Source organism: Lichenostomus cassidix, chromosome 18 (genome assembly GCF_008360975.1).
Source record: "Lichenostomus cassidix isolate B80296 chromosome 18, HeHo_3.0, whole genome shotgun sequence".
Taxonomy (NCBI): domain Eukaryota; kingdom Metazoa; phylum Chordata; class Aves; order Passeriformes; family Meliphagidae; genus Lichenostomus; species Lichenostomus cassidix.
Genome location: NC_139498.1, coordinates 6,277,802 through 6,292,707, shown reverse-complemented (window position 1 = coordinate 6,292,707; position 14,906 = coordinate 6,277,802). Strand labels below are relative to the sequence as shown.

The 14,906-nt window shown below is 50.4% G+C and overlaps 2 protein-coding genes across 3 annotated transcripts; both read left to right on the top strand.

Annotated features, from left to right (window-relative positions):
• The first annotated feature begins 43 nt into the window (after positions 1-43).
• Positions 44-9,087, top strand: SLC25A19 (solute carrier family 25 member 19). Of its 2 annotated transcripts, none has more exons than XM_085077734.1 (6): positions 44-431; positions 918-1,073; positions 1,779-1,949; positions 2,746-2,929; positions 4,085-4,215; positions 8,665-8,738. In XM_085077734.1, exons 1-6 carry the CDS (start codon positions 306-308, stop codon positions 8,698-8,700), a joined length of 804 nt encoding a protein of 267 aa, XP_084933860.1. In that variant the 5' UTR covers positions 44-305; the 3' UTR covers positions 8,701-8,738. The 2 variants fall into 2 exon arrangements, with proteins under 2 accessions (XP_084933860.1, XP_084933859.1); XM_085077733.1 differs by having other exon boundaries at positions 47-431; positions 5,410-9,087.
• Positions 9,088-10,007: 920 nt separating this feature from the next.
• MIF4GD (MIF4G domain containing) lies at positions 10,008-14,741 on the top strand. Its single transcript, XM_085077736.1, has 6 exons — positions 10,008-10,144; positions 12,068-12,204; positions 12,364-12,473; positions 12,765-12,920; positions 13,570-13,662; positions 13,788-14,741. Exons 2-6 carry the CDS (start codon positions 12,123-12,125, stop codon positions 14,013-14,015), a joined length of 669 nt encoding a protein of 222 aa, XP_084933862.1. The 5' UTR covers positions 10,008-10,144; positions 12,068-12,122; the 3' UTR covers positions 14,016-14,741.
• The last annotated feature ends 165 nt before the right edge of the window (positions 14,742-14,906 follow it).

Below are 14,906 nucleotides of genomic sequence, written 5' to 3'. Positions count from 1 at the left end.
CGGCGCGCAGGCGCGGTGCGGAGCCGGCGGCGGCGGGTGAGGCGGCGCGGCGGGAGCCGGCCCAGGGCCGGACAGCCCCGGTCACACCGGGCTCCGGTCACGCCGCACGCCGGTGGCTGCTGCGGGCGGGGCCGGGGCCTGTGGGGCAGAGGGGCTGGTGGAGAGCGGGGTCTGTGTATCCCGTGGGGTGAGGAGGAGGCTGCGGGCCTCGGCGTGAGGGGACTCCGTGAGGGGAAGAGGCTGTGGGCTCGGTGTGAGGGCTCACTGCCCTGTGCTGCTGGCCAGACTGGGGACAGCCGGCAGGAATGGTGGGCTACGACCCCGACGCCAGGTGCGTGTCCAAGGCGGAAGCGGCTGCAGCGGGATCAGCGTCTGGCTTGGTCACTCGGGTCCTTGTGAGCCCCTTGGATGTCCTCAAGATCCGCTTTCAGGTACCTCACTCGCGGCGTGCCCGGGGCAGGGGTGAAGAGCCTGTGAGGGAGCAGAGCTGATCCTGTCCGGGGTGAACAGGTCACTTGTGCAGCCAGAGAGCACTGAATGTGCTCGTCAGCCCTCACCTACGTTGTGTACGGGCTATGCAAGGAAGTAGGGCTATCTTGTGTCCACCGCTTCTATTTATGTAACTTAACTTGTGTGGGAATGCAATCTTGTGTTTCTCATAGTTTGTTTTTGTGAATGACTTCAACTGACTGAATGTCACCATCGTCCCTCCTGCTTATCTTTGTGTTCATGCAGCTTTTTATTCTTTTAGAGACCTTCATAAATAACATCCCAGTCAGATCTGGATGTGGTTCTGTGGGAAGGCAGAATGTCATCCCTTAGCACTGGCTGGCTGACAGGGCTGTGAATTCCTGAACTGGACACTTGGACCAGTGTTGAAAGGTGAAGTTGAAAATATTTTCTCCCTTTTCCTCCAGCTTCAGATCGAGCAGCTCTCCTCCGCAAACCCCACGGCCAAGTACCACGGCATCCTGCAAGCTGTGCAGCGCATCCTCCAGGAGGAGGGCTTGACAGCCTTCTGGAAGGGCCATGTTCCTGCTCAGTTCCTTTCCGTTGGCTTCGGAGCTGTTCAGGTGAGGGGACCAGGCATCACCTGAGCCTGGTGTATGTACACAGGGCACTGCTCTGCTCCCTCAGACCAGTTGTGTTCAGGAGTGGGAAGGATGTGTAGCTGTATGAAGCTGATGTGTAATTCCTAAGTTAACATTCCTTAGCTTGCTGAGCAGACTGGAGCACAGCGAGAACAAACTGAGCTCTCTCTGTATCTGGTGTCATAGATAAGCCCTCTCTGCTCCTGACACTTGGCTTAGCTGTTCATGCCTCAAACCTGGGCAGTTTTTTGCTCTTGTTCATGCTGTCGCCCCAAGGGCTTGTTAGGAAAAAAATCAGTGAAGCTGATGAGGGTGTTTTACAGAGCATTATTATACTTAATTTGTAAACATTAACAACAGTTTTAGGAGCAGTGGCTGAAAGGGTAAAGGTCAGCATATCTGTGTTATAGCAAGCACTCTTCTGGATACATAGAGCATTACAATTAGTTTTTCATGATTCTAAATGCAAGAATTAGCAGAAGTGTCAGAGACCAGAGTATCCCAAGCATTCCCTGCGCTGCTTAGTGACTTTTACACGTTGCAAATTGGGGAGGACTTTTGAAGGTCAAAGAGAGAACTCTGTGAGAATCGAGGGAGTGGTGCTCCAGGTGAAATGAGGTAGGAGTGGGAGACCCGTGTGAGTCATAACGATCGACTTCCTGACCCATGTGCTTTTGTTTCTGCAAGTTCATGGCATTCGAGAGCCTGACAGAGCTGGTGCACAACGTCACCTCCTTCAACGCCCGCGACTCCTTGGTGCACCTGGTGTGTGGGGGCCTGTCTGCCTGCACAGCCACGGTCGCTGTCCAGCCCGTGGACACGCTGCGCACCCGCTTCGCTGCCCAGGGTGAGCCAAAGGTGAGGCTTAGCATGCCATGTTGGAGTTATCACCCATAGCAGTAGCAGTGTTTCATGCGTCTGAAGATGCAGGGGGTTGAAAGCTCAGCCTGTGGGTTAAAATAAAGGAGCAGGTGGCTGTTATAGGCAGTGTTTGCACTGTTGCCAAGTTATCCTCTGTGCTGTTGACGCAACTTTAGTGTGTTTTGCTGCTTCTGATCCTGACAGGTGATCCAGAAAGGAGAAACTGACCTTAACAGGATAATTTGCACTCTGGCTGTTGGCCTTGTATAGAACCCTCTCCCCAGGCTGTTAAACATTCCATTTTTGAAACTTCCAAGTGCACAGAGTCGTGTTTAGATAATGATGGGAATGACACATGAAACCAGTCACCTTTCACCTGTGTTTCATGTTCTTATTTACACAAGAATTGATCTCTGTGCTAATTCGGTTTGTAACAATGAGATAGATTTGTATCAGAGCTATTTCTGTATTTAGCCTGAAGTAGATTTGCAACATGATATGAATTCTGTTGCAGGAGTTAAGAGCTGTTCAAAGAAAAATAACCATGTCTGTGATGCAGGTGGTCTCAGGACTCAGCTCTGTGCCTTGTTTCTTCTAAGTCACAAGGGCTTAGCAGACAGCACTGTGTGAGGGTGTGCACAGTCACCTTGCCCTTCACTCTGTGCTGAAAACAGTTGTATTTTGTGCAGTGGGAAATTCCTATCCCCATTACTGGGCAGTGGCCTGACCTTTGGTTTGCTGGTTTTAAGCCTGTTTCACTGGAGAGTCACTCAGCCTCTTCCTTGTTGCCCAGATCTACCCCAACCTTCGCCATGCAGTGGTGACCATGTACCAGACAGAAGGGCCTCGGACTTTTTACAGAGGTTTGACCCCCACACTCGTTGCTATCTTCCCATATGCTGGTCTCCAGTTCTTCTTCTACAACATCCTGCAGCAGTTTTCCAAATGGGTGATTCCAGCTGAAGGAAAGAATGGAGGTAGGAACTTGGGACAGTGATGTCTGCAGCTGGGAGAGAAAGAGGATGTATGCTGGTTTGGGTGACTGATGTAAGCTCCATTCTCAGTCTTTTTCATGCAACATCTGAAAAGTGTCTCTATTTCCCACCTCTCATTCTTACCCCCGCACAGATACTGCCAAATTAAGTACGGTGAAGTTTACAGACAGCTCCTGCTGTGGAATAACTGTGATGGAAATGTGTCGATGGTAAAGTGAAATGTCACAGGCCAGGGTGCTCCTTCTTGAGCTGTGTCATGTTACTGATGCTGTGGGAAGACAGTGCTGGCATGATCTTTCTCTGTTTCATTAGTGCTGTGGGCACAGGACTCTTGGATTTCTGTAGTAAATCTGCCTGCAGATTCCAGCACAGCTGTTAGAGAAGAGGATTCATTTAGTCTAATTTAAAGCTGCCAAGCTCTTGATTGATGTTTTTATGTTGATTTCTAGCTCCATTATAAGAGAACCTCATCCAGATGCAGCCTGTCACCTTGACAGTTCTAGATACCAGTGCCTTCTTAACAGAGAGGGATGTAGCATCAGTGTGGTTTTGTTCCACATTGGAATCTCTCCAGCAGAGGAGCTGGACTTTTCAATATCATGTCTGCATATTTAATTTTAGATGGCAGAGGCTGATGGTGGTTTTTTGCTGGGAACTCATGTTTGTCAGGAAAATGTCTAGTACAGAACTCATTTCCCACAAACCTCTGAAATCATCAGGCAGTGTCAACTTGTGACATTGCAATCCAGAATAAATCAGTTTGAGCAGTCAGGGGTGCAAGATTTCTAGTGACCAGGCTTTTACTGGGGGACATGAAAACTTTTCCATCCACTGGCAGCAAGTTGTCTGGTGACTGGGGATTGGTTTTCTTTAAGCAGAGCAAAACCATAAGTCAGTGTAATGGACCAAGAGGAGCTTGTCCTCTGATTCCAACAGATGTTGCAAACCTGAAAAAATACAGCTTGAGATGCTTTGGCCCAAACTATGCAGAAGAGGTGATGTAACTTCAAAGGACATTTTTGACTTTACTTCTTGTGAAAAGGGATATTTAAATTACCTCTTATGATCTTCAATCAGAATTCCCTGCTAATGCTCTTTTTTCCCTCCCTGCTATCCTTTTCCCTTTCTGCTTCTCAGGCAATGTTAAAAACCTTGTTTGTGGCAGCTGTGCTGGAGTCATCAGCAAAACCCTCACGTACCCTTTGGATGTGGTCAAAAAGCGACTGCAAGTGGGTGGCTTTGAGCACGCTCGGGCAGCCTTTGGGCAGGTGAGAAATGTTGGAAGTGATGGACTTTCATGAGTATGGAGCCAGCCCAGTGCACTGAAATGCAGTGACAGTCTGCCAGCGGTACCTGTTGAGTTCATCTTTGGGTTGGGAGCTCCCCCTGAGCATTGGTCTCATTTAATAATGTCAATTTATGCATGAACATACTGGGTTTATTTTACATTATTTTATTATGTCCAACATATGTGTGCTCTGGCTTGTCATCCCTCTCCATCAATTGTCTTGGAGCTGGGGTTGAGTCAGGCAGGCAAAGGAATTTTGATTTACTTTACTTTTCTAGTTGCAGCTTGGTATTTCTGATTTAGAACCACATTACTAGAAGAGGATGACACTGGTTTTGTGCTGGGGTCACCTGTTGTCAGGCTTCTCTTCTGCAATTAATATTTTGACACAAGGAATAGGCACCAAGTGTTCAGCGTGTGACTTATATATGAGAATTCCCTGAAATTCAAAGCAAATCAAATACTCTGGTGTTCTTTAGCACCATTGTTACCACCTTGAAATACAATTGAAGACAAATACAGATCTTCCAAGGAACTCTTTTTTTTCCCCATGAAATGTACAAATTTTCTTTTCCTTAGAATTCCTTGCATCTGAGAAAGAAATCAGTCTGTACCCTAAGAAATTCTGGAATAGGATTTTGATGTCTCAGCCTATTTCACTGGATGCTTTTCTTCTTGCAGCGAGATACAGAATTTGTTCTTAGCATTGATGTGTCACAAGATTTTAAACTCACAGTGTGACACCATGACATGCAGACAGCTAATTTGGAAACTTCTAAGTGCTGTAGCTGTGTTTTCTTTCTGTCAGAAAACTCAAAAATTGTCCCTTAGAGGGTGAAAGGGATGGAAAACAGTAGCCACACAGTCTGAAATAACTACTTCACAAACCTGTGCCATAAATTTAAAGTCACGCTGTTGTTGCATGCAGAGGTTTTACAGCCATTCAATGAATGATCTGCATAAACCATTGCTAATGCTAAATGTCTACATTTCCACTATCCTGCTCTCTCTAAACTGTCTCTGAAACTGTCAGGTAGTGATAATATTAACCAGAAAGGCATCTCCAGGCTGCCTGTCAAGATAATCTTTCTGTGGGATAGTTTGGGGATCTTTGTGGTTTTTCCCAGTTGTCCTGGAGTTCTCTTGTTTAACCTTGTTGCCATTCCTCTCCCAGGTACGGACATACGGGGGTTTCATGGACTGCATGAAGCAGATCATGCGAGAGGAGGGCCCAGGTGGGTTCTTCAAGGGCCTCTCTCCCAGCTTGCTGAAGGCTGCCCTCTCTACTGGCCTCATCTTCTTTTGGTATGAGCTGTTCTGCGGCCTCCTGTGTGCCATGAAGAGCCCCGAGAGCACAAGGAGGAAGGAAGGCTGAAAGGGACGTGTGTGGCTGCCTGCTGTTCTCCTCAGGAGGGGAGACTGATGGCCCTGCTCTGTCACAAGCATGTTGGAAATGTCAGAGCTCCCAGAGCTCCCCCAGCCTGTGGGGAATCACCTCCTGGGACCAAGTAGAAGAAGACGACCGCAGTTCTGCTGGAGACACTGAACTGCTTGGCTGGAAGTTGTTCAACAGAGCACTTTTCTTGTCTCCTCTCATATTAGGGCACATTTAATGGGGAGAGGGGGAGCCAACAGACCACTCCCTAGCAATGCCTGTGCTCTGGAAAGGCATCCAATAAAGCGGGTGAATCCCTGAGCTTGCCCTAGATCCCAGAGAGGGGATCCTGGCCCAGCCTAGTGCTGCTTAACCAACCAAACACCACTTCCTAGCACTGCATGTGCACAGCTGTATTCCCTTGCTCTGTGCCTGCAGTTTGCACCAGATTCTTGTCTCTCTGTTGGCCAGGTCGCTCTGTCCTGCTGAAGTCAGGTAAAGCCACGTTAATGCACAGACCCTCAGTTTTCCTTTCCTTTGCTGCCTGCTGCTTCTTGGTCACCACTTGTTGGCTGTGCATTCTCTGTCATCTTAAACATAGCGTTTTCTCTGATCATGCTGGACCAGACTTGTTCTTCCTTTAACTCCAGTTGCTTGATTGTATCCTGAATTCCTATTTCTTTTCCTAAGTGTCTGGCCATATATCTCTTAGGAGTTTGCTTTGCCTCACTCACACTTTTTCCAAGCAAACCTTTAAGTTAAGAGCCCCACTCTGAGGGGATTCAACGCACAAGCCCAATTCTTACTTCAGGGTTCTTTGCTTCAAAGCACTGAGTAAACAAATGCTGTATAGAGTTAAGAAATATTTAGTCTAGGTTGGAATAATGAAGGGAAAATCCTGTGGAAACTAATAATTTTTTTATTATTATTTATTTAATAGCACCTTTAAATGAATGTGTCTAGCACGTATTTCTGCAGTGGCCTCAAAACATTTCAGAACCTCAGTCCTACACTGGTGCTAGCAGATGAAAATGTTTTGACAAGATCTGCTGAAGTGAAAGGAATGAACATCAAATGGGAATTGGTTGGCTGAGCGTGGTGTTTCACATGGGTGATTGAATTAGAGATGGAGAAGTGTTTTCCTCGAGTTTCAAAGGTTTTATGAGTGGTTAAAAAAACCAACAAAACAACCTACCAACAACTCTGATTTATGTAACAGTGGAAAAGAGGAAAATTACTTTCTTCCTCTTTTATTCTGTGTTTTTTCGAGCCAAGCAGGGTGTGGTTGGACTGTGTGGAAGGCAGAATTCCCAGCCCTGCAGTACAAAAGCATGTTAGTCATCTGCGAGGGGTGGACAGGGTAGAGCACTGCAGTTATTTGGAGGGTAGTTTGATGGTTCTTCTCTTAACACAGAGCTTTTCCCAGCTCTTTTGCAGTATTCAGGGTGTTAATCCCAAATGATCTGGCCAAATTCCAGCATGACCAATTCCATTCCGTTGATGCAACTTCTCCTGGCAATTTCGAGCATATCAGCATTGCTCACTTATCCTGAGCTATTGTGAGAGGCTGTTTTTAAAGAACAGCTGTTTCACTGGTGGCTGAGGTATCTGGAGAAATTCCTTGCAAGCCCAGGCCAAATAACTTTGTGTCTGGTGTGGTTTGAAATCTTGGAGTACAAAGTGGGCATTTCACTGCAGGTGATTGAGAGTTTAATAAAATTAAGTTCACTGAGCAGTTTCAGGCAGGAGGCCAGTATGTGAGTCTTAAAGAGGGAGTGTGAGCTACATGTACTCGAAAAATGGCATTTTTGTTTAGAGAAGAAAATACAGAAAATGTGAAGTTTCTGCAAGTGCTTCAGTCCTGTTGGCATTTTCCTGTGTTATTTAGGTTCTTCTAAGATTCCTCAAAATCTTCTTAACAATGTTTAGCCTTTGTTTATTGTTCACCTGTTGTTCTTGGAAAGACATCATAAGGAGTAATGAACTCAGCCTCATGACATCCTTCTGAGGGAGAGAAATGTCTCCTTTCAAAACAGACACAAACAGGTTGGGTTTGTTATCATCTTTTGTTGCCAGTGAGAGGAATGCCGTCATGGTTAGCAGGGACAGGCCACATCAGAAAATGTTCAGTGCTGACCTAGGCTTCCTTAGGAAATGGGGACTCATCCATCCTGTCTAAACATTGCAAGACTTGTTTTCCACTTTATGTCAAAGAGCTGCTGTTAAACTGCACAAAACAGGGGCAAACTGGATGGGAACTCAGCAGTAGGAGAAAACAGGAAGGTCTGTGCTCTGGTAAGATGACGTTCCTCAAGTGTGCTGTGGAGTTTGGGATTATGCAGGCATGGGCAGCTTGGCCCATAGAGAATATGGAGCATCTTTTCCTCTCTGGGGTAGTCTTTTCCTCCACTGTGCATGAGCTGAGCTTGCCTCCCCCCAACAGATGGCAAAGCTGGAGTTTAAGTTGTCTGGCCCAGGCTGTGGAAGAGACGCTCCCTGGTCGGAGGGCTTTGGGCTGAGTCACAAATGTTACAGATGCCCATAAAGGCATTTGGACTTCTAGTGAGAGGGAGAAAGACATGACAACCTCAAAAATATCAGAAGCTGCATCCAACATTTGCTTCATCACTCACCTCTGATCAGCAGCATCTGTCTCCCATAGATTCCTCATGTGTGCTTTGCTGGGGAAAGGACTGGAAGAGGAATGTTTTCTCTTTTGGATTGAGGCTGAATGAAGCACTAGGAGGACAGGTCTTGTTTCTCAAGCTGCTCTGGCAAAACACACGCTATTAGAAGCTAAATTTCCTAGAATTAGAGGAGCAGGAGATGGGGGAAATCTGTAGTCACCTTGTTCTCCCATGTGGTGGGACAGATTTGCCCTCAGAAGCTGCACGCTCCCGTTCAGTGTGAAGTGACTCGAGGCAGCGAGTGCCTTGCTGTGAGACTTGGCCGATTGTGGCCTTTGGGATTTCTTTCTAAGCTAATCCTATCACCAGGGATTTGCCTGCAGTTCACCTCACAAGCTGCTCAGCAGTTGCGTTTGTTTTCTTCTAGTGCCTTTTACCATCAGAACGTCCAAAATCCCCTTAGCAGGCAGAGCGTTGGCGAGGAGTCGTGCCGTGGTTGTTCCACCACGGCGCTGAGCCAGCCTTGGATGCACAAGATCTGCAAGGAAAACGCTGCTTCATGCAGTGCCGGGTGGCTCACCGAGTTCCTAGGACAGTCCTGTTCTCACGATGCCCATCAGAGCTGCACAGCATCATTTTTGACAAGAAATGAATGTTTTACAGTCGGGACTGGAATAATTGTTTCATTTGGATTTAAGTTTCTCCTGTGATGTAGAACTGTAACTGTGGCATTTTGCTGTGTTGCCTGAGTGGATCTTTTGCAGCTGCTGTTTTCTGAAAACATCTGAGTACAACACGCACAGTGTGTGCCTACCTGTGAGACAAGGTACATTAAATATTTTGTTATGCACTTGTCTGGCTGCAGTTGGTTTATTCCTTTTCTCTGAGTGCCTGTGCTGGACCCTGCATGAACATCGTGGCCCTCCTGCTGCCTGGAATGATAATCAAGGCCCAGAGCGTGGGACAGTAGGAGCCATTTGGATTTCCCTTCCCATCACTGGCTTGTGGGTGCTCCTCAGCAGTAGGCACAACTGTACCCTCTGTTGGGTACTGCTGTTGAGAACTGCACCAAAAGGGATCAGCCATGGGGTATTTGTGCTTCCCAGACACACTGCTGGTGTGTCCTAGAGGGGATTTTAGAGCTGTGGTGGCCAGTCCTGAGCGTCACACCCTCGGTGGGTGAGTTCAGGCTTTGTTTTTATCTAGCCAGGCAGTGCTACAGAAAATGTTCCCGAACTGTTTGTGCTGTGTTCCCTCAGCCATTCCTTGGTTTCAGCGGCCAGGCTGTTCTGCTGTGAGTGCGTCACCCCCTGAGGGGTCTTCCCTTGTGAAAATGGTTGAGATTTGAGAGTAAAAACGTGAAGTGTGTTATACCATACTCGACTCTTGTTGCAGTGCATTGGTTTAGTGCATCTCCCCTTTCCTGACTATCTTTCTATTCATTTTTTATACCACCCGGCTGCAGCTTGCCCTGGCTCGGACGGGAGGGCGGAATTCACGCCGTTATCACCTGCAGAGCACCGGGAGAGTCCCGCGGGGGACCGGGACAGAGGGGTGAGTGCTGCCTGCGACCCGCCGGCTGAAGGGGGGCCGGAGGGGCAGCAGCCGTGCCCGGAAGGTGTCTGGAGGGGCAGCCGGCCGTGCCTGGGGGAGCCCCGGCTGTGCCCGGGAGTTCCCCGAGGAGCAGCCGGCCGTGCCCGGGGCTCAGCCCGCCGTGCCCCGGCGCTCGCAGGCGGTGGCGCTGCCGCAGCTGCCGCCGCTCTCCCGCCCGTCCCGGCCCGTCCCTCCCCCGGCTCGGGCGAGGAAATGACCTAAGAGGAAACCTGGGCCGTGCCGGGAGGGCGCGGGGCCCGGGAGGTGCCGGCGATGCCCCGGCGGCTGGAGGACACAGCGGGGGCGGCCGGCAGGTCGGTGGGGCTGCGCCCGGCTCCCCCTGCCCTGCCCGGGGCAGTGCGGGGCTGCTTTGCCCGGGATCCGCCTCTTCCTCTGTCCGAAGGCCCTTGGGCTTGTGCCAGCCTCGGGGCTGGAGCGCCGGGAGGCAGCGGCGGGGGTTTCTGGGGGGCTCCGGTAGTCCAGGTGCCCCGGGCTAGAGGCGTCTCGGCGCTGGGGGTTCCACCTGCGGCTTGGCGGGGATGGGATAGGGGTCCCGGGGGCTGGTAGAGCCCCTCAGGAAGATACTATGGGGTGGCAGAGGAGACTCTCTGCTCTTCTCCCTCTCCTTGTAGTGGCCAGGTCTTGTCCAGCCCATCCTGCCAGGTGTGGCCCTGCAGGTCACAGGTGCCCTAGCACCTGAGCTGGTGGATCACCGGCAGACTGAGGGTGCTGAGCCCAACCGTGTTAGTCCCCGGGACAGCTCGTCCAGCAGGGACCAGTGGCAGAGGAGCAGTCTGTACCCGCAAGTGCCTCATGTCACACACTGCCACCAGCGCTTCAGGCAATGTGGTCCTGGGCAGCAGGGTCTGTAGTGCAGACGAGGCACGGCTGCCTTGGTGTTCACACGATGTGGTTTGCTCTGAGCAGGGTTATTTGGCACAGCAGTTCAAAACAGCAGTGGCCATCCCAGGGAGCTGTGGGGACGGAAGCTCCGGGAGAAGGGCTGGGCGGCGGCGGCACAGACGCTGCCAGACGGGCTCGGGCACTTCCCGCTGTGTTGCACTCTCGCCAGGCTCCTTCTGCGGGGAGATGCTGCCGGTGGGACACGGGGCTGCTCCACTGGCAGTGACCATGGCATGAGTGCAGGTGCAGAGAGAGGAGAGGTCGTGTGGGAAGGTGTTTACCAGCCAGGCATGGCACGGAGGGCACCCAGCTGCTTGTGAATCGACCTGGGAAAGAAACCTCTGTGTCGGTCCCAGGGTAGGTGAGAGCTTTGGCTATGAGAACACCGTCGGCAGGCAGTCACCCCCATGGGGCTGCTCTCTGCTCTGAGTTGCTGTTTTGCTGTGTGTGAGGGGACTGCCCACGGTACCTGTCCCGTGCCCCTAAAGGCTTTTGGGCTTTGATCTGCGTAGAGACCTGTTTGCAGATAGGGGTGAGTAATGGCCGAGGAATTTCGACGAGCTGGCAAAACTCATTTGGCCGTTTGCCTCCTCCTGTTTGTGCTGCGGGTCTGGCCAGCCCCGGCATTCCACATCCAGCAGAACCTCTGGTGTGCGAGTCAAAGCAAGCCCTTCCTCTCTGTGCCGTGCGTACCCTCTTGCTGTCTCCGCTGTATCATGAAGCAGAAGAAAATCAATCTAGAGGCTATTTAGGAGCACTGTTGGTGCTACAGGAGCAGTGCTTGACTGCAGAGTGATGAGATGGGAGCTGTTGCTGTCGGGGATTTGGCTGCTGAGTTTGCTGTGTTGTGCTGGGAGCTGAGGGAGCCTGGCTGTGGTGAAGGAGAGGTGCTCTGGTGAGCGTGTGTTGGATGCTTTTGTGCTGGCTTTGATTTTTCCCAGGATTTTGTATGAAAGCAGCTGAATTGGTTTTTTTAAAGGGCCAAGGGAGCAGTGTGTGCTTCCCTGTGATACAGCTATAGGGAAGCATTCTGAGGTGAGATAGGTATATTTTGAGTCTGCTTTGTCTGTAATATTTTTCTTGTATCAGAAAAATATAGAGGGTCTGGACATGAAGCTCTATCATAGGCTGGTAGGAAACAAGGCTTAAAAATATGTGGGAGTGCAGATTTGCTTGGATCTAGGGCTGGAGTTGAAGCCCTAATAACAGGAGTTTCCTTGGGATGAGTTGTCAGGATAACAGCCTGTTCTGCAGCACTGCCTGGGATTTGCTGAATGGCAAATGCATGATGTTTGCCTCTCTGTCCAACTAAGTCCTGTGTGCTCTTTCTCCAGGGACTGTCACTAGCTCATCCATTGCCCCGACTCTTGTTCTTGGAGGAAGCCAGTCATGGGGGAAACGGGCAAAGAAGAGTACAAAATACAGTCCTTCGACTCTGAGACTCAGAAGCTGCTGAAAACAGCCCTAAAAGGTCAGCAGGTTTTTATGAGCTCCTCTGCCACACACCATTTCTGCACCATTTAATGTGACTTTGCTGGGACCTGCACAGACCTTGGTTGCTTTCCAGGTATCCCAAAGCAAGCAGGGGCCAAAGATGGCTGGGTCCTGACAGTACTTCTCTTCTCTGCAGATCCCAGCAACGTGGACCTGGAGAAAGTGGCCAATATCATAGTGGACCAGTCCCTCAAAGACTGTGTGTTCAGCAAGGAGGCTGGACGCATCTGCTACACCATCATCCAGGTGAGAGCTTGTGTCTAGGCAGTGAAACACCTGTGTAGTGTGGGCTGTCTCTTGGCTGGGCCAGAAAGAGCTTTGCCCCAGCCCTGTGCTCTGACCCCTTGGCCACCTTTCCTCTCCTGCCACTTGCCCCATGCAGTGGCAGCATCCAGAGGAGAAGCAGGCCAGCACAGGCAGCAAGTTGCAGCTTTTCTGCCTCTTCAGGAATCACAGGAGGGTATCTGTGTGGTTCTGCATCCCCCTGCCCCTCTGGCACCCATTTCATCCCTCCATCCTGCTTTTCTGGGCTTGTAGGCAGAGAGCAAACAAGTTGGCCAGAGCATCTTCCGGAGGAGCCTGCTGAACCGGCTGCAGCAGGAGTACAAGGACAGGGAGGAGCTGCGCACACGCTCGCTCCAGGCCTGGATCTGCTACGTCACCTTCATCTGCAACATCTTCGACTACCTGAGGGTGAGGAGACAGAGCAGGAGCACCCAGCTGCTGCTGCTTGGGGTGCCAGAAGGGCCTGGGCATCCCAAGATACCAGGGCAGGGGTGATGGGTGGGTGTTGTACAGAGCCCCAGGGTTGTGGGGGCCAGAGCTGGTTCTCAGCACAAGGATGCTGCCAGGGCTGGTGCTACCTACAAGAGTCTCCAGGGACAGAGTCACAAAATCCCAGCTTCCTCATTTTGTACCTGGTGTTTGAAATCCCCTGATTTGCCTGCTCCCAGATGTCCCAGATTGGACTGGTTTGGTTCCTGTGGGGTTTGCTGACGGAATTTGTCTTCGGGCCTTTGTGCAGTGTGTGAACTTGAATTCCTGCTTGGAGTAGATGTTAAAATGATGCAAGTAGAGCTGCAGGCAGAAAAAATGCTGTTGGAACAAGTGTATTTCCCATGACTACCTGCTTACATTTAAAAATAGATGTTTTTTACATCATTTGTTCAGCACCTCTGGTTCCTGGAGACTCAAATGTCTGATCTCTGATGTAAATCCCACTAATACAGCACAACTAAATCCTGCTCCCTTCTCCTTTGGAGAGCAACAAGGGAATAACTATTTAAAATAGCTGCAGACTCCTTTCTGGCTGCAGGCTGATGATGCTCCTCTCTCCTTGCAGGTGAACAACATGCCCATGATGGCTCTGGTGAACCCAGTTTATGACTGCCTGTTCCGGCTGGCACAGCCTGACAGCCTGCAGAAGGAGGAGGAGGTGAGTGCAGGGAAGAGCTGCTGATGTGCCTCTTGTCCTGCTAAGGACCCGTAAAAAGCACAGCCCGGGGGGTGCAGAGGAGCCTCCATTGCTTTGTGCTCAGCCATCTGCTCTTCCTTCTGAAGGTGGACTGCTTGGTCCTGCAGCTCCACCGCATCGGTGAGCAGCTGGAGAAGATGAATTCCCAGCGGATGGATGAGCTCTTCTCCCTCCTCCGAGATGGCTTCCTTCTGCAGGAGGGGCTCAGCTCCCTGTCCCAGCTCCTGCTGCTGGAGATCATCGAGTTCCGGGCTGCTGACTGGAAGATGACAGATGCTGCCCAGAAATATTACTACAGCGAAGTGACGGATTAACCTCCCGCAGCAGAGGAGGAGAGTCCCCAGCACCTTCACCAGCAAGCTTCATACCAAGTTGGAATTTTTCACATTAATTTTCTAGCACTTCCTGTAAATAGGATTTATACTGGCTAGAGCCTCTGTGCACCTCCTGTCAGATGCAGCTGGTGCTGGTCTGACTTTGGAGGTTCAGAGTGGTGGGAAGGGCACACAGCTCGGCAAGTTCTCCCACTGATTTTGTCTTAATATTGGGCTGCTGCCAGCAAAGGGCTTGGGAGGCTTCTAGCTCACACCAGCATTTTCTATGAGTGTTAAGGAAAGCACAGTTTAGGCTGAGAACATTTTGATTCACCCCAAAGCCAGCAGAGCTGTGGGAGGCAGTGGGGAAATCTGCCAGCTCAGGTTGTACCTGGTTCTCTGGGACAGGTCACAGAACACACCATGGCCTCATTAGCAGCTCAACCAAGTGCTATTTTTCCCAGACTCCTTCCAGCATGCTGGCTGCACCTGCATGCACACAGCCTCTCCCACAGCCAGGAACACCTGCCATGGGGGAGCCTGTGACAGGAGAGGTCCCTGAGCACACGTAGGAACGGGTTTTATAAGTTTTATACAATAAGTGTCACTTTTTCTCAGAATTTTGCGAGTTTCAGCTATGGTATGTTTCTTATAAGAATGGGAGAGGAAGAAAGGAAACAAAATAGTCTATTGAATGATTTTTTTCTAATAAAAGTTTTCCACTAACGTGTGCCCTGCTTTCTCCCTGCGCAGCTGCTGAGCTCTGAGCAATACTGAAGGGTTGCTCCTGACTGAAGCCCTAAAGCTGTAATAACTCAGTTTCTGCTCCAGTGTAGGGCCTCAGGGCTGTACACAATCAGGACAGCTGGAGCAACAGAGACAAAGGTCTGG

Bases quoted from the DNA above. Each gene is read 5' to 3' on its own strand.
- SLC25A19 (XM_085077733.1), top strand. From the start codon at position 306: ATGGTGGGCTACGACCCCGACGCCAGGTGCGTGTCCAAGGCGGAAGCG. The intron at 1,074-1,778 runs GTGAGGGGACCA...TGTTTCTGCAAG, and splicing joins TTGGCTTCGGAGCTGTTCAG to TTCATGGCATTCGAGAGCCT. The intron at 1,950-2,745 runs GTGAGGCTTAGC...CTTGTTGCCCAG, and splicing joins CTGCCCAGGGTGAGCCAAAG to ATCTACCCCAACCTTCGCCA.
- MIF4GD (XM_085077736.1), top strand. From the start codon at position 12,123: ATGGGGGAAACGGGCAAAGAAGAGTACAAAATACAGTCCTTCGACTCT. The intron at 12,205-12,363 runs GTCAGCAGGTTT...TCTTCTCTGCAG, and splicing joins GCTGAAAACAGCCCTAAAAG to ATCCCAGCAACGTGGACCTG. The intron at 12,921-13,569 runs GTGAGGAGACAG...CTCTCCTTGCAG, and splicing joins ACATCTTCGACTACCTGAGG to GTGAACAACATGCCCATGAT.